Source organism: Peromyscus maniculatus, chromosome 22 (genome assembly GCF_049852395.1).
Source record: "Peromyscus maniculatus bairdii isolate BWxNUB_F1_BW_parent chromosome 22, HU_Pman_BW_mat_3.1, whole genome shotgun sequence".
In the NCBI taxonomy this organism is placed as follows: Eukaryota; Metazoa; Chordata; class Mammalia; order Rodentia; family Cricetidae; genus Peromyscus; species Peromyscus maniculatus.
The window spans coordinates 9733165-9756907 of record NC_134873.1 but is presented as its reverse complement, the minus strand read 5'-3'; the positions used below and the strand labels follow the sequence as shown (position 1 = coordinate 9756907).

At 54.0% G+C, this 23743-nt stretch overlaps 1 protein-coding gene across 2 annotated transcripts in view; it reads left to right on the top strand.

Moving 5' to 3' along the window:
* Positions 1–20075, top strand: part of LOC102910862 (complement C3) — a 26765-nt gene extending 6690 nt beyond the window's left edge. Inside the window, exons 14-41 of one of the 2 annotated variants that reach the window (XM_076558733.1) lie at positions 20–178; positions 397–526; positions 1110–1187; positions 1354–1554; positions 2162–2270; positions 2695–2780; positions 3475–3617; positions 4502–4714; positions 5643–5709; positions 5802–5888; positions 6934–7137; positions 7729–7804; positions 8079–8238; positions 9025–9123; positions 11208–11364; positions 11957–12120; positions 13353–13511; positions 13991–14050; positions 14157–14247; positions 14364–14415; positions 15790–15877; positions 15973–16062; positions 17422–17527; positions 18006–18095; positions 18282–18365; positions 19499–19582; positions 19662–19797; positions 19894–20075. In XM_076558733.1, coding sequence (XP_076414848.1) covers positions 20–178; positions 397–526; positions 1110–1187; positions 1354–1554; positions 2162–2270; positions 2695–2780; positions 3475–3617; positions 4502–4714; positions 5643–5709; positions 5802–5888; positions 6934–7137; positions 7729–7804; positions 8079–8238; positions 9025–9123; positions 11208–11364; positions 11957–12120; positions 13353–13511; positions 13991–14050; positions 14157–14247; positions 14364–14415; positions 15790–15877; positions 15973–16062; positions 17422–17527; positions 18006–18095; positions 18282–18365; positions 19499–19582; positions 19662–19797; positions 19894–20035 — 3315 coding nt within the window. In that variant the 3' untranslated portion in view covers positions 20036–20075. The remainder of the gene's footprint in view (positions 1–19; positions 179–396; positions 527–1109; positions 1188–1353; positions 1555–2161; positions 2271–2694; positions 2781–3474; positions 3618–4501; positions 4715–5642; positions 5710–5801; positions 5889–6933; positions 7138–7728; positions 7805–8078; positions 8239–9024; positions 9124–11207; positions 11365–11956; positions 12121–13352; positions 13512–13990; positions 14051–14156; positions 14248–14363; positions 14416–15789; positions 15878–15972; positions 16063–17421; positions 17528–18005; positions 18096–18281; positions 18366–19498; positions 19583–19661; positions 19798–19893) is intronic. The other variant, XM_076558734.1, reaches the window with a different exon arrangement.
* Positions 20076–23743: the final 3668 nt, after the last annotated feature.

Below are 23743 nucleotides of genomic sequence, written 5' to 3'. Positions count from 1 at the left end.
TTCCCTATCCTCCCTACAGCTGGTGGTGAAGGGTGATGACAGAGATAACCGACAGCTCGCACCTGGGCATCAAACGACACTCAGGATCGAGGGGAACCAGGGGGCCCGAGTGGGGCTGGTGGCCGTGGACAAGGGTGTGTTTGTGCTGAACAAGAAGAACAAACTCACCCAGAGCAAGGTGAGTCCCTGCATCCCAGAGCCCGACCTGGAGCACAGTCGGGGAAACGAGGGTGTGGTGGTGCCAGAGGCTGGGCTGGGATTCTGTCAGGGGCTGGGTGTGAGGGTAGGAGGGTCGGGGACGGCCGGGTTGAGCTTCATCGTGGGGTGGATGAGGCTCTGCTGACCTGGCCTCTCCCCGCAAACCCTGCCACCTGCCCCATCTCCCCCGACTTGCAGGTCTGGGACGTGGTAGAGAAGGCAGACATAGGCTGTACCCCAGGCAGCGGGAAGGACTTTGCGGGCGTCTTCATGGATGCAGGCCTGGCCTTCAAGACAAGCCAAGGCCTGCAGACTGAGCAGAGAGCAGGTGAGAAAAGGGACCGGGGTGGGGGGTGGGGACACAGGGAGGGACATGCCTCCATCCCCAGATGCCCATATAAGACCCCGAGAGCAGGAAACTGAATCTCGCCTCCTCCACAGCAGCACCTGCCATCCCTGTTTTGTTTTAAATTAGTTTTTAATTGCATTTAATGAACACGGTGTGTGTGTGTGTGCACGTGCACATGCTTTTGTGCATGCACACAGGTGCATGGGTGTGCATGCTGATGTGCATATGTGTACATGAGTGTGTACGTGTGTGCGCAGGAATGTGTGTGTGTGTGTGTGTGTGTGTGTGTGTGTGTGTGTGTGTGTGTGCATGCTCACCCCACAGCATGCATGTGGAGGTAAGAAGACAACTCACACCAGTCAGTTCACACCTTCCACTATGTGGATCCTGGGGATCAAACTCAGGTCACTGGGATTAGCAGCAAGCCCCTCTAACCACTGAGATGTATTGCCAGCCTCTGTTGCTGCTCCTTGAGCCGCTCCTTGAGCCTCAGTCTCCTCTACTGCAAAAAGGGTGCAGTCACACCCTGGCCTCACCCATTGCACGCCTGTCCCTCCCTCAGATCTCCAGTGTGCCAAGCCAGCTGGCCACCGCCGCCGCCGCCGCTCCGTACAGTTGATGGAAAGGAGGATGGACAAAGGTCAGATGGACACCATCTCTGTGCATCACCCGCCCCATCCTGTTAGAATCCCAAGGGAGGAAGGGGGGGTTGCCTCCCTTGTCCTACCCCAGGGAAGTCCTACCTGGAGTTTGGTCTGATCCTCTCCTGATGGCTAAGGCTGACGCTGGGTCTGGGCCTCCCACAGCGGGTCAGTACACAGACAAGGGTCTGCGGAAGTGCTGTGAGGACGGCATGCGGGATATCCCTATGAGGTTCAGCTGCCAGCGCCGGGCACGCTTCATCACGCAGGGGGAGAACTGCGTGAAGGCTTTCATAGACTGCTGCAACTACATCACCGAGCTTCGCCAGAAGCACCAGCGAGACCAAGTGCTGGGCCTGGCCAGGAGTGAGTGGCACCCCGAAGGGAAAGGGCTGAGCGATGGGGGGGGGGGCTGCACCTGTCTGCTGGGAGAGTGGCCCAAAGACTGTGGCCCCAGCCCTGAACTCTGGGAAGACAGAAGGAGGAGGGTGGAGGCCATCTGGGCTTCATAGCAAGGAAGAGACTAAGGAAGTAGGGGAAGGGGCGAGGGAGCCCAGGGCGGTCCTCGTACTGGCCTGTGCCCCCATCCCACAAGCCAATATGTCTTCAGCAAAACGAAGATAAGTTCTACAGTCACTCCACATCGCAACTAGGTATGGTGTCACATGCCTGCCACTGCACACTCAGGACACTGAGGCAAGAGGATTGCTGTAGGTCCCGGGCCAGCCTGGGCTACCTAGTGAGTTCCCAACCAGCTTGTATGATGCTCATCTTGATACCAACACATCTGTAGAACACGATTTTTAGTTTTTATTTCCTGGATGGAGAGAGGACTCCCCACAAATCCCCAGCCCGTCAGGGGCTGGTGGGAAACCCTCACCCCAGGGTGAATGCATTTACACAACTCAGAAATGTATGCAAGGGCCCCACCCCAAAGTGGGTCTTTTTCCAAACCACATCTACCCATGCTCAGGTGACTTGGAAGAAGACATAATTCTCGAAGAACAAGTCATGTCTCGAAGCCAGTTTCCAGAGAGCTGGTTGTGGACCATAGTGGAGCTGAAGGAACCGGAGAGAAATGGGTATGGCTCCATGGTCCATGGGTAAAGGTTGGCCACAAGACTGACAAGGTGGAGGGAGATAACCAACGCCCACAAGTTGTCCTCGACCTCCACAGGAGGTTAGGACAGGAGGCCACACACTCTCTCTCACACACACAGTAAATACATTTTTTAAAAGGCAGATGAGTCTAGGACACCCCAGTCCACACTCCTGCCTGAGGGCCGAGAGCATCCCCCCAACGAGCTCTTTTAGGTATGATTTGCACGCACCTGCCAACTTCCTGTCTCCTCTGCAGTCACCATGGAGGTCCATGGCCTGAACTAGCAGGGCCACAGGTGCAGCCCAGAGCTCCTCTCTAACCTGTCCCCAGGGGTCCCTACCTCCACACCCTTCTCCATCCTGGTAGATCTTACTACTTAACATTTAAATTTCTGCCCCACCCAGAATCTCCACGAAGGTCATGAACATTTTTCTCAAAGACTCCATCACCACCTGGGAGATTCTGGCAGTGAGCTTGTCAGACAAGAAAGGTAAGGGACGGGCTGGGGAGGCGGCTCAGGGGTGAAGAGCTTGCCCTGTGAGCATAAGAACCCAAGCTCAGTCTACAGATCCAACACAGGCAGGGCGGCCGGGTGCTGGGGAGGCAGGAACAGGAGGACCGCTGGGCTTCCTGGTCAGCCAGCCTAGCCAATCAATGAGCTCCAGGGTCAGCAAGAAACCCTGTGTCAAAAAATAAGGGAGAGGGCCAGGGGAACTCAGCGGTTAAAAGCATTTGCTAGTCTTGCAGAGGCCTAGAGTTTGGTTCCCAGCACCCATTTCAGGCAGCTTACAACTGACCACAGTTCTGGGGGATCGGCCGCCCTCTTCTGGCCTCTATGGGTACTGCACTGAGATGCACACGAACACAGAGTTACAGGTGCACCAACCTACATACAATTAATTAAGGTGGAGGAGCAGCTGAAGACGACACCCAGTGTCGACCTCTGGCCTCCTCATGCATGTGGACCCGTGCACACATGTGTACATGTTTACATAGAGACTGGACACAGCTGGCCGTGATGTCAGCACATCTGGGGTTTGTCAGTCACATGTGCGTGTTTAGGCTGTACCTTTCTGTGAACGGGATCAGCCATGGCCAGCAGGGAACCAGAACCAGGAGCCCGGCTAGGCCTCCCCGCACAGCCCTCCCACCTGGACCCTTCACACTGCCCTCTCTGCCCACAGGGATCTGTGTGGCGGACCCCTATGAGATCAAAGTGATGAAGGACTTCTTCATTGACCTGAGGCTGCCCTACTCTGTGGTGCGCAATGAGCAGGTGGAGATAAGAGCTGTGCTCTACAACTACCGTGAGCATGAGAAACTGAAGGTGGGAGCAAGCAGGAGCTGGGAGGTTCAAAGGGACCCACGAACCCACCTTTGCCTGCCCTAGCCCCTCCCTCACTTACCCTCCACGGGCCCCACCCTCATCTTCCCTGGCTCTCCTCACCAACCCCAGCCCCCCCTCTCCTGTCCTGGTCTCTCCTCACCTATCCTGGTCTCTCCTCACCTGTCCTGGTTCCCCCTCACCTGTCCTGGTCTCTCCTCACCTGTCCTGGTCTCTCCTCACCTGCCCTGGTTCCCCCTCACCTGCCCTGTTCCCCCTTTACCTGCCCTGGTCCCCCCTCACCTGTCCTGGTCCCCCCTCACCTGTCCTGGTCCCTTCTCATCTGCCCTGGTCCTCCTTCACCTGCCCTGGTCCCCCCTCACCTGCCCTGGTCCCCCCTCACCTGCCCTGGTCCACCCTCACCTTTCCTGGTCCTCCCTCACCTGCCCTGGTCCACCCTCACCTGCCCTGGTCCACCCTCACCTGCCCTGGTCCCCCCTCACCTGTCCTGGTCCCCCCTAATCTGCCCTGGTCCTCCTTCACCTGCCCTGGTCCCCCCTCAACTGCCCGGGTCCTCCTTCACCTGCCCTGGTCCACCCTCACCTGCCCTGGTCCACCCTCACCTGTCCTGGTCCACCCTCACCTGTCCTGGTCCCCCCTCACCTGTCCTGGTCCCTCCTCACCTGCCCTGGTCCCCCCTCACCTGCCCTGGTCCCCCCTCACCTGTCCTGGTCCCCCCTCACCTGTCCTGGTCCCCCCTCACCTGCCCTGGTCCCCCCTCACCTGTCCTGGTCCCCCCTCACCTGCCCTGGTCCCCCTCACCTGTCCTGGTCCCCCCTCACCTGTCCTGGTCCCCCCTCACCTGCCCTGGTCCCCCCTCCCTGTAGGTGAGGGTGGAGCTGTCGCACAACCCAGCCTTCTGCAGCCTGGCCACTGCCAAGAAACGCTACCTCCAGACCATCGAAATCCCTGCCAAGTCCTCCGTGGCTGTGCCATACGTCCTTGTCCCCTTGAAGATCGGCCTCCAGGAGGTGGAGGTCAAGGCTGTCGTCCATGAAATCTTCATCATCGATGGTGTTAAGAAGACGCTGAAGGTTGTGGTGAGTCCTCAGGGGCATCTGCCGTCCCTGCCCTCAGCTCTCCCTGCTGTTGACCTGGGCTCGGAGACACCAGGGATCATCTTAGGGCCTGGGTGTCACAGAGATTAGAGCTGGCCAGGGCTGTGTGTAGAGCGCTAGCTACTTCATGTGAAGCTCTGGGCTCTGTCCTCTGTGGGGTACGACATGTCCTCCGAGCACTGGGGAGGCTGGGGCAAGAGGATTGTGAATTTGAGAGAAACAGGGGTAACTTAAAGAGACCTTGTCTCGGGTTTGAAAAAGTTAAAAGGTCCCAGGGAGAGGCTCCCCTGGCAACGCAACTGCTGTATAAGCCTGAGGACCTGAGTGCAGATCCTCAGCCCCCAGACAGATGCTAGAGGAAGTGGCTGACTCATGGAGAGACTCCGTCTCAAAAGATAGGCATAGAAGAAGACATATGGCATTGACACTTTCACATGCTTGCACACACTCAACACACATTTGCACACACTCACACATGCATGCACACTCACACAATACATTCACATATGTACACACACATACACACACTATACATACACGCATGCACACACATTATACATACACACATGCACACTTTGTTCACACACATGCACACACAGAGGCATGCACACACACACATACATGCACACTCCCAAACACGTGCATATGTGTATATATACACTCACACATATGCAAACAACATGTGCACCTTACACTCACATACATGCACACTCATGCATCCATGTTCTCACACACATGCGCACACAAGAGTGTAAGGTAGGTGTTTGTACCGCCTCCTCCTCAGAAGAAGTTGAGACACAGAGAGGTCACACAGGGAGAAGAGGCAGAGTCCTTCTGAAGGGGTCATTCTCCGAACAGCGTCCTGTTCTCCATCCATGTCTCTTGTCGTTTTGTCCACCCTCCTTCACAGCCGGAAGGCATGAGAGTCAACAAAACCGTGGCCGTCCGGACACTGGATCCAGAGCGCCTAGGGCAAGGTGAGAGGCAGGCAGAGTGGGCAGGGTGGTGTAGGGAACCAGGGGCAGGGGAAGCTGGAACCACCCAAGTCTCTTCCACACTCACCCTGCAGAGGGAGTGCAGAGGGAGGATGTGCCCGCCGCAGACCTCAGTGACCAAGTGCCAGACACAGACTCGGAGACCAGAATTCTTCTGCAAGGTACGATGGCCTCTTCCCTGGCATGAGGGTCTGGGCAGGCGTCAGGGTGGCTGGGAGCTACGAACGGAGCTCCATCTCTCAGAGAGGGAGACCCTGGACCAGGATGCAGGATTCGGATCTCAATTCTGCCATTTCAAGTTGATTGACCTGGGACTCATTTCTTAACATAATGCCTCCCTGTGCCTCAGTTTTCCCCCTGTGAAAAACGAGGGCAATGATACTGTCTTAGTCACTGTTCTATAACTGTGATGAGACACTGACCACGGCAACTCTTAGTCTGTGATCTTTACGGCAGGGAGCAGGCAGGCGTGGTGCTGGAGCAGTAGCTGAGAGCTACGTCCTGATCCACAGGCAGAGGAAGGAGAGAGGCTGGGCCTGCTCTGTGCTTTTGAAACCCCAAAGCCCACCCCAGTGACACACCTCCTCCAACAAGGCCACACCTCCTAATCCTCCCCAAACAGTTCCACTAACTGGGCACCAAACATTCAAATACATGACCCTTGGGGGCCATTCTCATTCAAACACCACAGACACTCTCTGCCTGGTTTGCTGTGAGGATTGACCCATAGCACTTCCAAGCCCCACTTCATCTGGAACAGTGCGGCTTGGGTCGGCCTGCAGGAGCCTCCTGCAGAAGTTAGTTTAGCAAATAGCATTTGCTGGTAAAGATATTTAATGAGAAGCCACACCGGCCAAGTGCAGAGGATCTGCCCTTCTTGCATGGATCCAGGAAGAACAAGAAGGGGGTGTTGCACCTCTCAGACAAGCTACCATACAGAGCAAGAGACAGTACCTAGCTCTAAAGTGGTTTGGGCGTTAAATGAGATGCTATGTGGAGTTCTCCAACAGACAGTTGGGATGAATTCTAAGCCAGAGCTGTCCGTGGCTACTGCCATTATTTTAAATAAGTGAAATTAAATGTCCAAGATGGGGTACAACCTCCCCCTAAACCCACATAGGACCCCCCTCCTGCGGTCCCCAAGCTCTAGGCCTCCTCTGGAAGGAGGCGGCTTGAACAGACCTTTTCCTCCACCCTCGGCTGCAGGGACTCCAGTGACTCAGATGGTCGAGGACGCAGTGGATGCAGAGCGGCTGAAACACCTGATCGTGACCCCCTCAGGCTGTGGGGAGCAGAACATGATTGGCATGACACCCACAGTTATTGCGGTACACTACCTAGACCAGACAGAACAGTGGGTGAAGTTTGGCCTGGAGAAGAGGCAACAGTCCCTGGAGCTCATCAGGAAAGGTGGGCCTGCTCTGGAAACCCCCAAACCAGCTCCTCCTTCAAAGGCTCCTCCCCTCCTCAGAAGTTCCGCCCCTCCTCCCAAGGCCCCTCTCCGGTCTCAGGAGCCCCGCCCCTCCTCCCAAGGCCCCTCTTAGGTCTCAGGAGCCCCGCCCCTCCTCCCGAGGCCCTGCCTCTACTCCAAACCCCTCCCCTCCCTGCATGTCCTACAGGGATGATTTGCCTCATATCTAATCCTGGGACCCAGACTGAGTCCTCTTTCCAGAATCCGTGCCCTGCTTGGCCGCTCCTTCCTCTCTCCCCACCTGCCCGACTCCATACAGCACCCCTGCCCCCACACTCTAGTGAGACCCTTCCCCACCATGCTCCCACCCGCCCACACCCCACACTGTCCCTCTTCTCTCAGCTTCCTCTCCAAGCCCTCCTTTAAAGCCCACTCCCCCTCCCCAGGATCCCGGCCCCACACTCTTTGAACCCTCATTCCACCTCACATAGGTGGCACCCTTGTTCTGCCCTCGGGACACCCACTGCCCACCCTAGTCAGCCCAGCCACAGCCCACCCCTCCCTTCGGTGATCCTGTCTATTCCGCACAGGGTACACTCAGCAGCTGGCCTTCAAACAGCCCACCTCTGCCTATGCTGCCTTCAACAACCGGCCACCCAGCACCTGGTAAGGACAGATGCTCAGCGTGGCACCCACGACACCCCGACACCCACCTGAGTCCCCACCAAGAGTGGTCTGGTCCCTCCCTGTCCACAGTCAAAGCTGCAGAACTGAGTGAGCCTTAGACGCCTTTATGAGCCAGCTTCATGGGCTTTGGTCTGAAAAACCCAGAGGGGCTCGGGCACCGCCCCTCTCTGTTCATTGGTGGGTGAGGATGTCATTCTCTGTTTCCAAAAGCCGATTGGTTCACATCTGGTGTCCACCTAACCCCCGCCCTCAGGCTGACCGCCTACGTGGTCAAGGTCTTTGCTCTGGCGGCCAACCTCATTGCCATCGACTCTCAAGTCCTGTGTGGGGCTGTTAAATGGCTGATTTTGGAGAAACAGAAGCCGGACGGTGTCTTTCAGGAAGACGGACCCGTGATTCACCAAGAAATGATTGTAAGAGGCAGGGGGATTCCAGGCTGAGATGGGTAGATGGTCCCGGGATGGAGAGGAAAGAGCACCACTCCATCTGCCTGATCACTTAGTGGAGGTGGGGGCCGGGCGAACAAAGTTGTAAAACACCAAAGTGTTGTAAGAATCAGAGGCTGACAGAGGCAGCCACGGGAGGGACATGTATGGTATTGTGCTTGGGACCAGAGGTCAGCCTTGGGTGTCAGTCTTCAAGGGCCGTCGACCTTTTTTTTAAAGACAGGGTCTCACTCTCCCAAGGCTCACCAAGTAGGCTGGGCTAGCCGGTCCCTGAGCCCTAGAGGTTGGCCTGTCTCTGCCTGCACAAGCACATGCCACCACACCCAGATAGATATATTAATGTGAGTTCTGGGACATCAAACTCTGTTGCTAAGGCTTGAACCATCCATCTCCCCTCTCCCCATCCCCCCAGCTCCTACTAAGTGTTTCGACTCATGATCGTTTGCATTTACTGTGGACATGACTGTGGACGTGTCGGGGGGTGGGGTGGCCCCACCACACATCAAGGAGCATTTGTCCCTCTGTGGAGCCAATGACTGACTCATGTCCATCCTCCCTGTTGGACAAGAAACCCTGTGAGGGATAGATAGCCATGTGTGCTTTTCCTCAGCCATTACACCGGGGGCAGCAGTACAGGGGACCCCGGTGACACACAGGACGAACAATTCAATTGATTCACCCTAGACGGGGAGCCGAGCACAGACTCCCCAAGTCTTCAGGGTACATGGTAGCCACTTCTCCTCCTCATCACAGGGTGGATTGAAGAACACCAAGGAGGCCGATGTGTCCCTCACTGCCTTCGTCCTCATCGCACTGCAGGAAGCCAGAGAAATCTGTGAGGGGCAGATCAACGTGAGTATCCTGTCAGCCCTCCATCCCGCCACCCACCCAAGCTGTGGGGAGGGGTGTTCTTATTTCTTCCCTGTCGCCATGATCAAACACTCTGACAGAAAGCAACCTGAGGGACAGAAGGGTTTCTTTCAACTTATAGCTCCACAGTGTAGACATCCCTGGGGGAAGTCGAGGCAGAGACTCAAAGGCAGGCATGTTTGCTGCTCCACACAGCATTACCTCAGACCAGTGAACTCATCCCACTCACAGCCGAGGAAACGATGCTGCTAGCTGCCTCAGTGGAAGGCTTGTACTTTGCCTAGCTTGCTGGGACACTTCAGGACCACCTGCCTAGGGATGGTGCTGCCCACAATGGCGCTCCCACATCTATTAACAATGAAGAGAATCCCCCGCCCCAGACATGAGCAGAGGTCATCTGACCTAGGCAGTTCACCCTCTGAGGTTCCCCTCTTAGGCTCCCTGAAGCTCACCAGGGGGGCAGTTGTTGCCCTGAGCTGGGAGGTTTGGCCCTCTCGGCTTACTCTCTAGATGATCTTGTGAAAAACCATGACACCTGTTGTGTATCATTGTGACCTCAGAGCTTTCCATGAAGTCTGGCATATGACTTTTCCTGGGGAGACTCAAAGGAACGTCTATGGCCCTAGACAGTGGTCAACAACAGACTAAGGAAACGACTCAGCCCCAGTTCAGCTTGTTGAACGTTGCATCAAGTTTATAGGGTCACTTATGGGGGCATGGGGAGCTGAATTGCCAAAAATTTACCCACCGTGGGTAAAGAGTCACAAAAGCTCATATCTAGAGTCCCCTGCCCAATAGTGGGCAGGTCCACCAAAGAGACTCCCTACCGGAGCGATTGCTTACTGCATCTGTAGCCATCGGGAGGGACATGGTGTGTCTCGTACCTCTCAAGAGAGTCCGGAGGGGAGCTTCCTAAGCCTCTAAGACTCTCCTTGTCCTTTTCAGTTTCATGAGCCATCCCCACCCTCTTGGAAGGAATGTTTCAGCTCAGAGCAGATAGCTGCACAACCAAGTTCAATAAATAAATAAATGACGAGCACCTGAGGGTGTGATGATGGCGATAGTGATGGAGGAGGCCATGATGAGGTCGATAGGGATGGAGGAGGCCATGATGATGGCGATAGTGATGGAGGAGGCCATGATGATGGAGATAGGGATGGAGGAGGCCATGATGATGGCGATAGTGATGGAGGAGGCCATGATGATGGAGATAGGGATGGAGGAGGCCATGATGAGGTCGATAGGGATGGAGGAGGCCATGATGATGGTGATGGTGATGGGGGAGGCCAGGACGATGTCGATAGTGGTGGAGGAGGCCATGATGATGGAGATAGGGATGGAGGAGACCAGGATGATGACAATAGTGATGGAGGAGGCCAGGATGATGGCTATTGGGATGGAGGAGGCCAGGATGATGTTGATATTGATGGAGGAGGCCAGGATGATGTCGATAGGGATGGAGGAGCCCATGATGACGGCGATAGTGATGGAGGAGGCCAGGATGATGGTGATTGGGATGGAGGAGGCCAGGATGATGTCAATAGGGATGGAGGAGGCCAGGATGATGTTGATATTGATGGAGGAGGCCAGGATGATGGTGATTGGGATGGAGGAGGCCATGATGATGTCGATAGGGATGGAGGAGGCCAGGATGATGCTGATATTGATGGAGGAGGCCAGGATGATGGCGACTGAGATGGAGGATGCTGTCTGGCATTGGCTTAGACTGACTGCTGAATCTGGTTTCTAGCTTATGCCAATTTGTGACATTTTATGACATTATTTTATTTATTTATTTTAGTGATAAGCCCTAGGGGAGTATTTACAGGACCATAATCCACCATTGTGATGAAGCAGGGCTCACCCACTCAAGAACCCGCAGTCCCACACTCTTGCACACCCCTAATGTATAGACAGATGCAGCACAGAGGTGCCACACAGTGGCCCCAACAACTAGGGAACTCTTAAAGCCAAACACATCCAATACAGGGGAGCCCCACAAGGGAGATCCTATCCTGGTGGCCCGGAAGTCGTGCTTGTGAGATCCCAACTGTTGTCCTTCACAGAGCCTTCCCGGGAGCATTAACAAGGCAGGAGAGTACATCGAAGCCAGTTACCTGAACCTGCAGAGACCCTACACAGTGGCCATTGCTGCGTATGCCCTGGCCCTGATGGGAAAACTTGAGGAACCTTATGTCACCAAGTTTCTGAACACAGCCAAAGGTAAGGGGTCACCTCAAGGGAAGGGGTATGTGTGTGGGGGGGTGAGGGTCACCTCAAGGGAAGGGGTGTGGGGGTGAGGGTCACCTCAAGGGAAGGGTGCATGGCTGAGGGTTGAGGAAATGTCCTGGACACAAACACTGAGCCCAGATGCATGGTTCTTAGCCGGCTGGAGACGGCCTTCATTTCTTTTCCTGTTTCTGTTATAAAATACCCCAATGACAGCAAGTTAAGGGAGGAAGGGTTCCATTTCAGCTCCCAGGTCAAGAGGGCAGTGTGTCACAGCTGGGAAGTCAAGGCAGTGAGAGCTGATCAGGAAGCATGGCGGATGTAAGCACGCTAGTGCTGGGTTCATGTCTCCATCGTCCACAGTCCTGTAATATTCCTACCCACACTCAGGATGGGTCCTCCCACATCAGTTCACACAGTCAGGATGAGCCCCCGCTAGCAAGGCCCGGGGATTGTCCCCCAGGTCACTCAAATTGACAATCCACACCGACCGTAAACATGGCCACCCGGGCATGGGGAGAGCTGCTCCTGAGTCACTCTCAGGTGCACAGGCAGTGGATGAGGGGCTGGGGTGTCCCCTGTGCAGATCGGAACCGCTGGGAGGAGCCTGGCCAGCAGCTCTACAACGTGGAGGCCACATCCTATGCCCTCCTGGCCCTGCTGTTACTGAAGGACTTCGACTCGGTGCCTCCTGTGGTCCGCTGGCTGAACGAGCAGAGATACTACGGAGGCGGCTACGGCTCCACACAGGCAAGTGGCCTCCAGCGCCAGCGCTTGCCTCCCAGGTCTCCTGGAAGAGACCCAAGATGCAGGCGTGAAGCCCCCCTGTCCCAGCAGTGTGGGAGACTGCAGGCAAGCAGAGAAACTACATCATGTGCCTTGTTCCACCAGGCTTCCAATGGTGCTCTTGCTTGCTGGAGGGTTCTACATTATTTTCTTCATTCTCCTAGGCTCCCAATATCCCCCATTCTCATCAAAATGTTCAAGATCATGTTCCTAGGCTCCCCCAAAGTCACGCTAACTGGAGGGTTCTAGGTCATGTTTCTAGTTCCATCAGGATCTTAATGCCCCCCCCATCCCTGGAAGGTTCTAGAATATGGTCTCAATTTGACTAGGCTCCCAGTGTCCTCCTCTCTCATGTGTGGATTCATGGTTTTACTAGACTCCCAATGTCCTCTTATCATTGCAGGGTTCTAGATTATTTTCTTCACTCCAGGGGACTCCCAATGTCCCTCTCTTTCACATGTGGGTTCTAGATCACATTCTATATCCCCCGAGTTCTCAAATGGCACACTTTCATATTTGTGAGTTCTAGACCAAGATTCCAATTCCACCCAGACTCTTACCATCACCTTTTGGTTGTTGGTATATTCTATATCAGTTCTCATCTACACAAGGGTACTGCCCGGTACATCTTCCTCTAGAGCTTTCCAGATGATGACTTTGGAAACTAGGGCAAGCTCAGGCTCAAGCTTGATCTATTTTTCTCATGGGCTGTCAATCACTTCTCAATGTTCCCTCCTCAGTATCACTTTAGAGTTTGGTACCTCCACTCTCCAGTTCATGAGATGGTTCTAGACTAATTCCTGGCCTCCTAAGCCCAAGTCTAAGACTCCTTCTTGATGGGTCTAGAGGTTCTAGACCTTCAGTCTTACACTTGGATTTTCTGATAGCATTGGTAACTTCTGAACAAAATCTTGCTTCCTTGGAGAATTCTAGACAGGCCTTCAGTATCCAGTGACCTCCACTATTCTCTTCACACTCTGGTGGGTTCTAGCCCACAGACTGACTGATGACCAGCCCTGGCCTGACCTCACACATAGAGCTCTGGGACATCCACCCCTTTCTAACTTTATCTTTGCAGATTCTGTGTGTGGTGCTGATGCCATAATTCTGACCCATACATCATTATCTCTCCCCAGCACATCCTAACCACCAATCAGAATGCAAAGCTAACCATCTTTCTATCCCATGGGCTCTAGGCCACCTTCATGGTATTCCAAGCCTTGGCCCAATACCAGACAGACGTCCCCAACCACGAGGAATTGAACATGGACGTGTCCTTCCACCTCCCCAGCCGCAGCTCCCCAACCAAGTTTCGCCTGCTCTGGGAAACTGGCGGCCTCCTACGATCAGAAGAGGTACAGCCTCACCCCTCACCTCCCTCACTTCCACCTTCTGTACCAGCCAGGGCTGCAGGAGAGAGGTCAAATGCCTGCCAGAGCCATCAGAGCCAGGGGCAGCTGGCCTTGTATGTGCACTCACGTGTGTGCCTGCCTGTGTACAGGTGTGGGAACATTTGTGCATGTGTGTGTGGAGGCCAGAGGACAACCTTCGATGCCATCCCTCAGTGCTGTTCTTCTTGTGTGTCAAGATAGAGTGTCTCGCTGGGCTAACATTCACCAAATAGCCTAGGCTGGCTGGTCAGCAGGCCCCAAGGATCCCCCTCTCTGCCTCCCCTGTGCTGGTCTCTCAAGCTCATGCCTGGCTTGTTTTACATGGATTCTTGGGATCAAACCCAGGTTCTCACGTTTATAAGGCAAGCACCTTGCCTACTGAGCATTCTGTGGTCCTGAAGCTGGCTGTTAACACCCCTCTTCTCTCCCCCAATTCCATGTAGACCAAGCAAAACGAAGCCTTCTCTTTAACAGCCAAAGGAAAAGGCCAGGGCACGCTGTCGGTAAGGAAGGGGAACCCACACCTGCTGGACCCACCGCTCTCTCCTGTCCCCTCTCCCTGTCCTCGGTCATCCTATGCTCCTATGGGACTCTGTCTCCTCCCACCAGGTGGTGACAGTGTATTATGCCAAAGTCAAAAGCAAAGTCACCTGCAAGAAGTTTGACCTTAGGGTCACCACATCACCAGCCCCTGATACAGGTGAGCAGAATAAAGACCCTTCCATCACCTTCCGGCCCCACCCCTTCCCATCCCTGCCCTCCTCCTGAACCAGGATCCGAAGATACCTTCTCCCATCTTTCTGTTTCTGATTGTAGCCAAGAAGCCTGAGGGTGCGGAGAATACTATGGTCCTTAACATCTGCACCAGGTGAGGATGTGAGTCCTTGGGGCTCATCCTGGTCAATCCCTCCCTGAACTGCATCCTCGGTCCGTCTCCGACTCCTCTGTTAGCGGCACTTCTTCATTCACGCTGCCAGGCTGGCTGTCCCTCCGGCCACACAGCGCATCTCTCACATAACCCCAAGGTTCACTTCCCTCCATCTTCTCTCCTAGTGCGCCATGATGTGACATTCAAACTTGACTGCCAGGGCAATGTTTACTTTTCTTATTATGGGATCACCTTTGCCAGAGAGTTTCCTCTTTCCGTGACTGTGAGTGTGTGTGTGTGTGTGTGTGTGTGTACACGTGTGTGTGTACACGTGTGTGTGTGTGTGTGTGTGTGTACACGTGTGTGTGCATTTTTTCATGCCACAGCTTACATGCGGAGATCAGAAGACAACTGCAGGAGTTGTTTTCTCTTTTCACCACGTGGGGTCGGGGGATTGAATTCAAGTTGGAGCTCACGACACACCAGCCTCCTACACCACCACACCAGCCTTCCACACTGACACACCAGCCTTCTACACCACCACGCCAGCATCCACACCGACACACCAGCATCCACACCAACACACTAGCATCCACACTGACACACCAGCATCCACACTGACACACCAGCATCCACACTGACACACCAGCATCCACACTGACACACCAGCATCCACACTGACACACCAGCCCTCCACACTGACACACCAGCATCCACTCCGACACACCAGCATCCACACCGACACACCAGCATCCACACCGACACACCAGCATCCACACCGACACACCAGCATCCACACCGACACACTAGCCTTCCACACCGACACACCAGCATCCACACCGACACACCAGCCTTCCACACTGACACACCAGCATCCACACCGACACACCAGCATCCACACTGACACACCAGCATCCACACCGACACACCAGCATCCACACTGACACACCAGCATCCACACTGACACACCAGCCCTCCACACCGACACACCAGCATCCACACTGACACACCAGCATCCACACCGACACACCGGCCTCTACACTGACACACCAGCTGTCCACACCCACACACCAGCCATCTCTGCTGCCACACCAGCCCTGGGATAACTCACTAAGTAGCCCAGGCTAGCCTCAGCTTAGTCTCCCACCTCAGCCTCCCAAGTGCTGAGGCAGCATGGAGCGCCACACCTGCCTGTATCTACTTAGGTTACCCTCAGACAAGTGTTTCCCAATCCAAACCCCTCTTCAGTGCTGGGTATAAAGCAAGAGCCTGGGTCCCAGTGAGACCCCTCATCCAGACACTGGCCCTGGGTGCCGACAACATCCTGAAAGCTGACAGCCTTTTTTTTTTTTTTTTTTTTCCTGCCATGTGCAGGTACCTGGGAGACGTGGATGCAACCATGTCCATCCTGGACATCTCCATGATGACTGGATTTGTTCCGGACAAAGACGACCTGGACCTGGTAGGGAGGCTTGGGTCTGGGGTGCAGGGAGTCTGAGGTCCAGAGAGGCTGCGGGGAGACGCGGAGTGATTCTCACCAGCTCTGCTCTTCCTCAGCTGAGCCGCGGAGTGGACAGATACATCTCCAAGTACGAGCTGAGCAAAGAGTTCTCCACCAAGAACACCCTCATCATCTACCTAGAAAAGGTACTGCCGTCCCGGGAAGGGTTCCATGTCTCCCTTCCTGTCCTTTCCCAGATGAGTTTCTCCCTCCCTCATGACAGGTAGCTCAGGCTAGCCTCAGGCTTGGGAATACAGGATCCGTGCTATGGGGTGATCAGAGAAAGAGTTTGTAAAATGAGGTGACCAACTCCAAGCTGCCTCTCCCCTCCCCACAGTCTAACTGGTGTGGGAGATAAGCGAGTTCTCTGCTCCATGATCAGGGATCCAGACTCCTTCCATGAGTGGGTATACCCCCCCCCCCAGGATGATCTTTGAGTGTGCAGCAACTGCGTCAGAAAAGTGAACTGTGCATGAGTTTGATTGTGCAAGGCAGGGTCTCTCCGTGTAGGCTGAACTGGCCCCAAACTCACAATCATCCTGCTTCCTCCTCCCGAGGTTGGAATTATAGAGGTGTGTCACCAGACCTGGCTATCCCAAGCCTGAGGCTATCCATGTTTTCATGAGCACTGTCAGAGCGGCCCCTCATTGCTCTAACAAAACACCTGAGGTGGCGAGTTAGAGAGAGAGATGTTAAGGGCAAATTGTTGGAAAATAACAGCCCAGGACTGGTTGATCCCAACTGTTTAGCCTCTAACAAAAGCCCCAGGCAGATGGCTAGAGAGCGTGCCAGAGAAAGGCCACACAGTGCAGGCAGGGCCAAGAGAAGTCCAGGAACCGCGCTCCTTTTTATAATGACCTACACGACGGTAACAAATTCCCTCCACTGAGAGCTGGTCCGCTCCTCCCAGAGAGGCACTAATCCCCTCCGGAGGTGATCCCCTATGGCCCAGTTACCTCCCTGAAAGGTTTGGTCTGCTTAATGCCACTGTATTGTGGTCTGAATGAAGAGAAGTCAGAACAAACAGCAGCAGGTAGACAGTGGCCAGCGGCCAGAGCGCCGTCACCTGGGTACCTCTAACTCAGAGTGAGGCTGCAAGTGGTCTGGCTCCAAACGTGATGGAAAAGGAAGTCAGGGTCGATGACTGCTCCTTCCTCCTTGCTGGTCCACCCCACACCTTCTAGAGCAGTGGTTCTCAACCTTCCTGACACGACATCCTCATGTTATAGCGACCCCCAACCATAACATCTCCTTCATTGCTACTTCATGACTGTAATTCACTAGTGTTATGGGTCACAATGTAAACATCTGTACTTTCTGATGGTCTTAGGTGACCCCTGTGAAAGGGTTGTTCAACCCCCAAAGGGGTTGCGACCCACAGGTTGAGATCCACTGTTCTAGAACATGCTTGGTCCCTCAATTTCTTCACGATGGCTCCAAAGGCCAGGGCTGTGTCCGGGGCTTCCTCTGTGACCCTCCCTGACCAGCTCCACCCTTCCCCTCAGATCTCACACTCTGAAGAAGAATGTCTGTCCTTCAAAGTCCACCAGTTCTTTAAAGTGGGACTCATCCAGCCCGGCTCGGTCAAGGTCTACTCCTATTACAACCTGGGTGAGCAGCCAAGGCAGGGCAGGATGTCGGGGGTTCTGCATGTTCAAGGACCCGGAGATCTGAGTATCAGTCCTGGCAGCACCAAAGATTAAAACATTGGGGGTCCTGGGGGTCCCTATGCTGAGGTTGTTTGAGTCCTAGGAATTGGAGAATTGGGAGACCCATGGTCCAAGGATTTGCAGGTTGGGGTTTGAGGAGCCAAGACTCCTAGAGGCTGGGAGGGCCTGAGAATTCTAGGGACCTACAGTTTTGACGTCTGAGCGTCTCAGGGCTCTAGATGGAGGTCTCAAGACACTACAGTCGACTTGAAGGGCCAAAAGAACAGAAAACCTGGGGTCTGAGTGTCACAGGGGTCTGGGGTTGGGGACCTAGCATCTCAGGGCTGAGGGGACTCACTCACTGGGCATTTCCCCGCAGGAGTGGTCTCTGGGGTGGAGTCCCTGGCCCTCTGACCTCTTCCCATCACTTCTGCCCACAGAGGAATCCTGCACCCGGTTTTACCATCTGGATAAGGAGGATGGAATGCTGAGCAAGCTCTGCCACAATGAAATGTGCCGCTGTGCTGAGGGTGGGTACCAGGAGGGCGTGAAGGGTGGACGGGGCCAGGATACATGGACACAAACTCTCCACTCCCATGGGGGGCGCGCGGCTGAAAGCCTCACTCAGGGGACCTGGAGTAGGATAGGTGTTCCCTCTGGGGCCAGCCCCAGCGCAGACAGAGGGACTCAAGAGCCTGTGTCACCCCACCCCACAGAAAACTGCTTCATGCACCAGGCACAGGAGGAGGTCAGCGAGAAGGAACGGCTGGAAAAGGCTTGCGAGCCTGGAGTGGACTATGGTGAGTGTGACTTCTGCTGGCTCTGTCACACCGTGTGGAGTGAGTGATGGGGTGGCGTGACGGTGTGTGACTAGCAGGGAGCAGCAGGTGCCTGTGTTCCCTCGGGCTCTGGCTGTGTGTGACTGTTGCGTTTGGAACACGTGTAGATGTGCAGTGAAGGGGCATGCGTGATCTGTGTTGTGTGATGTTTCCTGGGGAGACATTCACCCCAGATAAGGCACAGACCCCCCAAGTCCAGCTTTCTGAACCAGTGAGTTACTGGGGTTACTCATTAAAGCTGGAGTGAGGGGTTCCTCACAGGAGCATGAATGACTTTTATAACCTCTCGGAGGGGCCCTGTGGACCTGGTAAGTTTCCTTTATTTCCTGAGTCTTAAGGGCCCTTCCTCCAGAACCTGAGGCTTCAATGTCAAGGGTGTAGCTAAATACTAGGGAGTCATGGCCTGAGTGGGTGCTAGCAAGTGAGAGAAGGTGGGTGTGGCTATGGGAGGGGTTGGCCAGGAGGCTGTAGTATATAACCATGGGTATGTGGAGCTGTGGATGGGGATAGCTCAGTCATATGGCTCTGCTGCCCAAGCGGGAGGTCCTAGATTTCATCCCCAGCACCCGGGGAAAAGCTCAGCACGGTGACACATGTCCCTAATGTGAGCACTGGGGAGGCAGAACCAGGAGGTTCTCAGGGCCAGCCTGGCCGCACCAATGAGTTCAAGGTTTCAGTAAGGTCCTGTCTCAGAAAAACCCGAGCAATGGGGCTGACTGGAGAAGAGCTGCCTCTGTCTATAAGACTCCTTGCCTATAATGCTGATCGTGGTCATGGTACTGTGGCTATGAATGTGCACGTGCTTCTATGGCCTGGAGTAGCCGGTACCCTCAGTCACAGGAACCTTTACCATGGATGCCTGTGCGTGTCGGCAGCGGTAACACTCACAGGTAGCTGTGACTGAGTACAGGAGTGAGTCTGGGCATGGCTGCTGGTTGTGTGTGTTCCTGGGACGGGACACACTGAAGTGCCCATGGCTCTGACTCAGCCTGTCTCTGCTGGTAGGTGGGGGAGTCACATGGTCAGGGGCAGGTGCTGGTGAGAGCCCCATGGCCAACCCTGCTCATGACCCTCACTGCCCCTTCCCCCCACAGTGTACAAGACCAGGCTAGTCTCGACGGAGCTGTCGGATGATTTTGACGAGTACATCATGACCATCCAGCAGGTCATCAAGTCAGGTACCCAGCCCTCTGTCTTCCCACCTCCCCACCCCCACGCCCTCTGCGGGGGCTCAGCCTCCCCTTCCCTGCTCCACAGGCTCAGATGAAGTGCAGGCAGGGCAGGAACGCAGGTTCATCAGCCACATCAAGTGCAGACAAGCCCTGAAGCTGCAGAAAGGGAAGCAGTACCTCATGTGGGGCCAGTCCTCGGACCTCTGGGGAGAAAAGCCCGAGTAAGTGCCCATTCTGCGCATGTGCACGCTGTGGCTGCCCCTCTAGCCCCACCCACTGCCACAGGAGCCCGCCCTCACCTGCTCTCCCTTCCCCAGCATCAGCTACATCATCGGGAAGGACACATGGGTGGAGCACTGGCCCGAGGCTGATGAATGTCAGGATGAGGAAAACCAGCAACAGTGTAGGAATCTGGGGTCCTTCACAGAGAACTTGGTGGTCTATGGCTGCCCCAACTGACCACAGCCCAGCCCTCCAATAAATCTTCAGTTGTAATTCACCCTCCTTCCAGTGTCTGGAGTCGTGGTATGATTGTGTGTGCGCGCCTGTGTAATCATGTTTCTGTGTAAGGTGCATGTGTGCGCATACATGTGGACACCAAAATTCTTTCCTTTTTTTCCTTTTTTTGTTTTTTTTTCCCTTTCTTTCTTTCTTTTGTTTGTTTGTTTGTTTTTCAAGACAGAGTTTTTTTATGTAGCCCTGGCTATCCTGGAACTCACTACATAGACCAGGCTGGCCTCAAACTCACAGAGCTCTGCCTGCAAGAGTTCTTAACCGCTGCAACTTCTCTCGGCTGTGCGCACCTTGTTTGCCTGGGGCTCCCTGATCAGCTAGGCTGTGTCTCTGTCTCTGTGCTGGGATTGTGTGCGCCCAGCACAGAGACAGACACACCTGCTGACTCACCTGGAGCTCAGACACACACACACACCTGCTGACTCACCTGGAACTCAGACACACACCCACACACACCTGCTGACTCACCTGGAGCTCACACACACCCACACACACCTGCTGACTCACCTGGAGCTCACACACCCCCCCCACACCTGCAGACTCACCGGGAACTCACACCCACCCACACACACCTGCTGACTCACCTGGAGCTTACACACACCCCAACACACCTGCTGACTCACCGGGAACTCAGACACAGACACACACATGCTGACTCACCTGGAGCTCAGACACCCACCCACACACACCTGCTGACTCACCTGGAGCTCACACACACCCACACACACCTGCTGACTCACCTGGAGCTCACACACACACACACACACACCTGCTGACTCACTTGGAACTCAGACACCCCCCACACTCACCTGACTCACCTGGAGCTCAGACACACCCATACACACACCTGCTGACTCACCTGGAGCTCACACACACCCACACACACCTGCTGACTCACCTGGAGCTCACACACACACACACACACACACACACACACCTGCTGACTCACCTGGAACTCAGACACACCCACACACACCTGCTGACTCCCCAGGAACTCAGACACACACACACACACACACACACACACACACACACACACACACACCTGCTGACTCACCTGGAGCTCAGACACAGACACACACACCTGCTGACTCACCTGGAACTCAGACACACCCACACACACCTGCTGACTCCCCAGGAACTCAGACACACCCCACACTCACCTGGAACTCAGATCCATCTATCTGTTCCCACTTCATGGGCTGCAGTGGCTCACATGGTTTGTGATTCTGTTTCCTCCACAAGTAGACAGGTCCTTGTGGAGGGAGGGGTGAGGTCCACCTCACTGACAGGGTTCAGGAAACGTAAATCTCAAGATTCCTGCCATGTTACCTTCCTGTCCGGACTCTCTTTGATGATGAACTGTGATCTGTGATCTGTGATGTGGAAGTATAAGCCAAATAAACCCTTTCCTCCCCAACTTGCTTTGGTCATGGTCTCATTGCAGCAATATGAACCCTGACTAGAACACAGTCTCCTTGTAGTTATCTGCCACTTCTGGCTCTTACAGTCCTTCTTCTCCCTCTTCTGCAGCGATCCCTGAGCTTTGGAAAGAAGGGGTGCAGAATATATGTTCCACTTAGGGATGAGAATCTTCAGTCTCTTATTCTCTGCACCTTGGCCAGTGTGCTCTCAGTGTTAATCACCAACTAACGAAATAGAAACTTCTCAGATGGCGCTTGAGAGCTGTGTTGATCTGAGGGTATAATAATGAGTCATCAGGGGTCAGCTCAACACTGTGTCCGTGTAGCAGAATAACAGTAGTAGGTTCTCCCCTCGGTCCCGTGACATGTCTAGCCACAGATTCGTGGCCTGGTAATCATGCTAGGTATAGTCTTCAGCTCGTGGAGTTGGGCTTCAGTCCAGTCAGAAGATGGGTTGGTTACACTGTGGTGTTTGTACCACTGTTGCTCAGTGGGCATGTCCTGCCAGGCAGCTGTTACGGTAGCTCTCAGGGTTCACAGCTGGGAAAGCCTGGAGGTTACTCTCCTCTGGTGGAGTGTATAGAACCTTCCAGCATTGTGAAAGCTAGCCAAAAGGAATGAAGCTTCCAGGACACATCACCTTGACTTCTTCTGCACGTTCTGTGATTCTGGTATGTGGTGTCTTCAACAACAGGGTCTGACCATAAAGTCCTGGGGTTAACCGAGAGCATTGACACTAGCGTTTAATGTTTGGGGGTCTATGGGGCCTCACTAGCCAGCAACCCCCAAAGAAGTAAGCCATTCCTGGTATTGAACTTTTTATTTATTAGTCAATGGTATCTAAGAGGACCAATGTCACCCAATTCAATATAGGGTAACATGCACACACACATACATATGCACATGAAGCATGGACAGTGGTACACAGGTTTCCACATCACTGTTTCAATTATCTTTAATGTTATGTATCCCTCCCATATTTTCCTCTGTTACCATGACCTCCCATCCCCACCCCAATCTACCTCTCCCTATTCCACTAACCTCCTTTAAGTCTCTGTACCATGGTTTCCACATCCCCATTCCTTGGTTCCTGGAAAGCCCCTCACTGCCTGTGGCCCCTCAGTAATTTCCTGACCTCCATGAGTGTTTCAAATGAAACATGTATATGAAGTCTCAAAGCTAACATCTACAAAGGAAAGAAAATGTGTCGGTCTTTCTGTATTTTACCATAGCAACAAAAAGTAACTAAAACACACTGAGAAATAAATAAATAGATAATTGTAGAACATTTTAAATTACCAGGGGTGAGGCTGGGGAGAGGGTGCAGTTTGTAAAGCGCTTGCTGGGCGTGCATGAAGGCCAGAGTTCGATCCCCAGAACCCACAGTCAGACTGGGCAGGGAGGCATTGGTCTGCCATCCCACAGGCTTAGTAGAGCCTTAGGATTATCCAAGGATCTTACTGGCCAGCCAGCCTAGAGAATTAGTATGTTTGGTGAGAGACTATATTAGTTGGAGTTCTCAACCAAGATTAAGCATTACAGAGATAACTGTGTCAAAAAAGGAGGAGGCTAGAGAGATGTGAGGAGGATGGAGAGATGTAAAGAGGCTAGAGAGATGTAAGAAGGATGGAGAGATGTAAGAAGGATGGAGAGATGTGAGGAGGGTGGAGAGATGTAAGGAGGTTGGAGAGATGTAAGGAGGATGGAGAGATGTAAGGAGGATGGAGAGATGTAAGGAGGATGGAGAGATGTAAGGAGGATGGAGAGATGTAAGGAGGGAGGATGGAGAGATGTAAGGAGGATGGAGAGGCTTAAGGAGGATGAAGAGATATAAGGAGGATGATGGAAAGATGTAAGGAGAATGGAGATAGGATTCATTGGTTCAAAGTTCATAAGGCTGTTGCAAAGGACCCACATTTTGTTCCCAGAGGCCAAGTCTGGAAGCTTACACCTAGCTGTAACTCCACCTTCAGGGGAGTCAGTGTCCTCTTCTGACTTGTGCAGATCCCAACCCACACACACACATATACTCACAAGGACACACATAAGTAAAAATAAATATTAAAAACAATAATACAGTGAGCCATTGAGGAAGCTAGCTAATGTGAGTCTCTGTCCCCCACACACATGTATACAAGGACACATATATGCAATATGTACACACACACACACACACACACACACACACACACACACATCCCAAGTGAGTCACTGGGGAAGCAAAGACTCT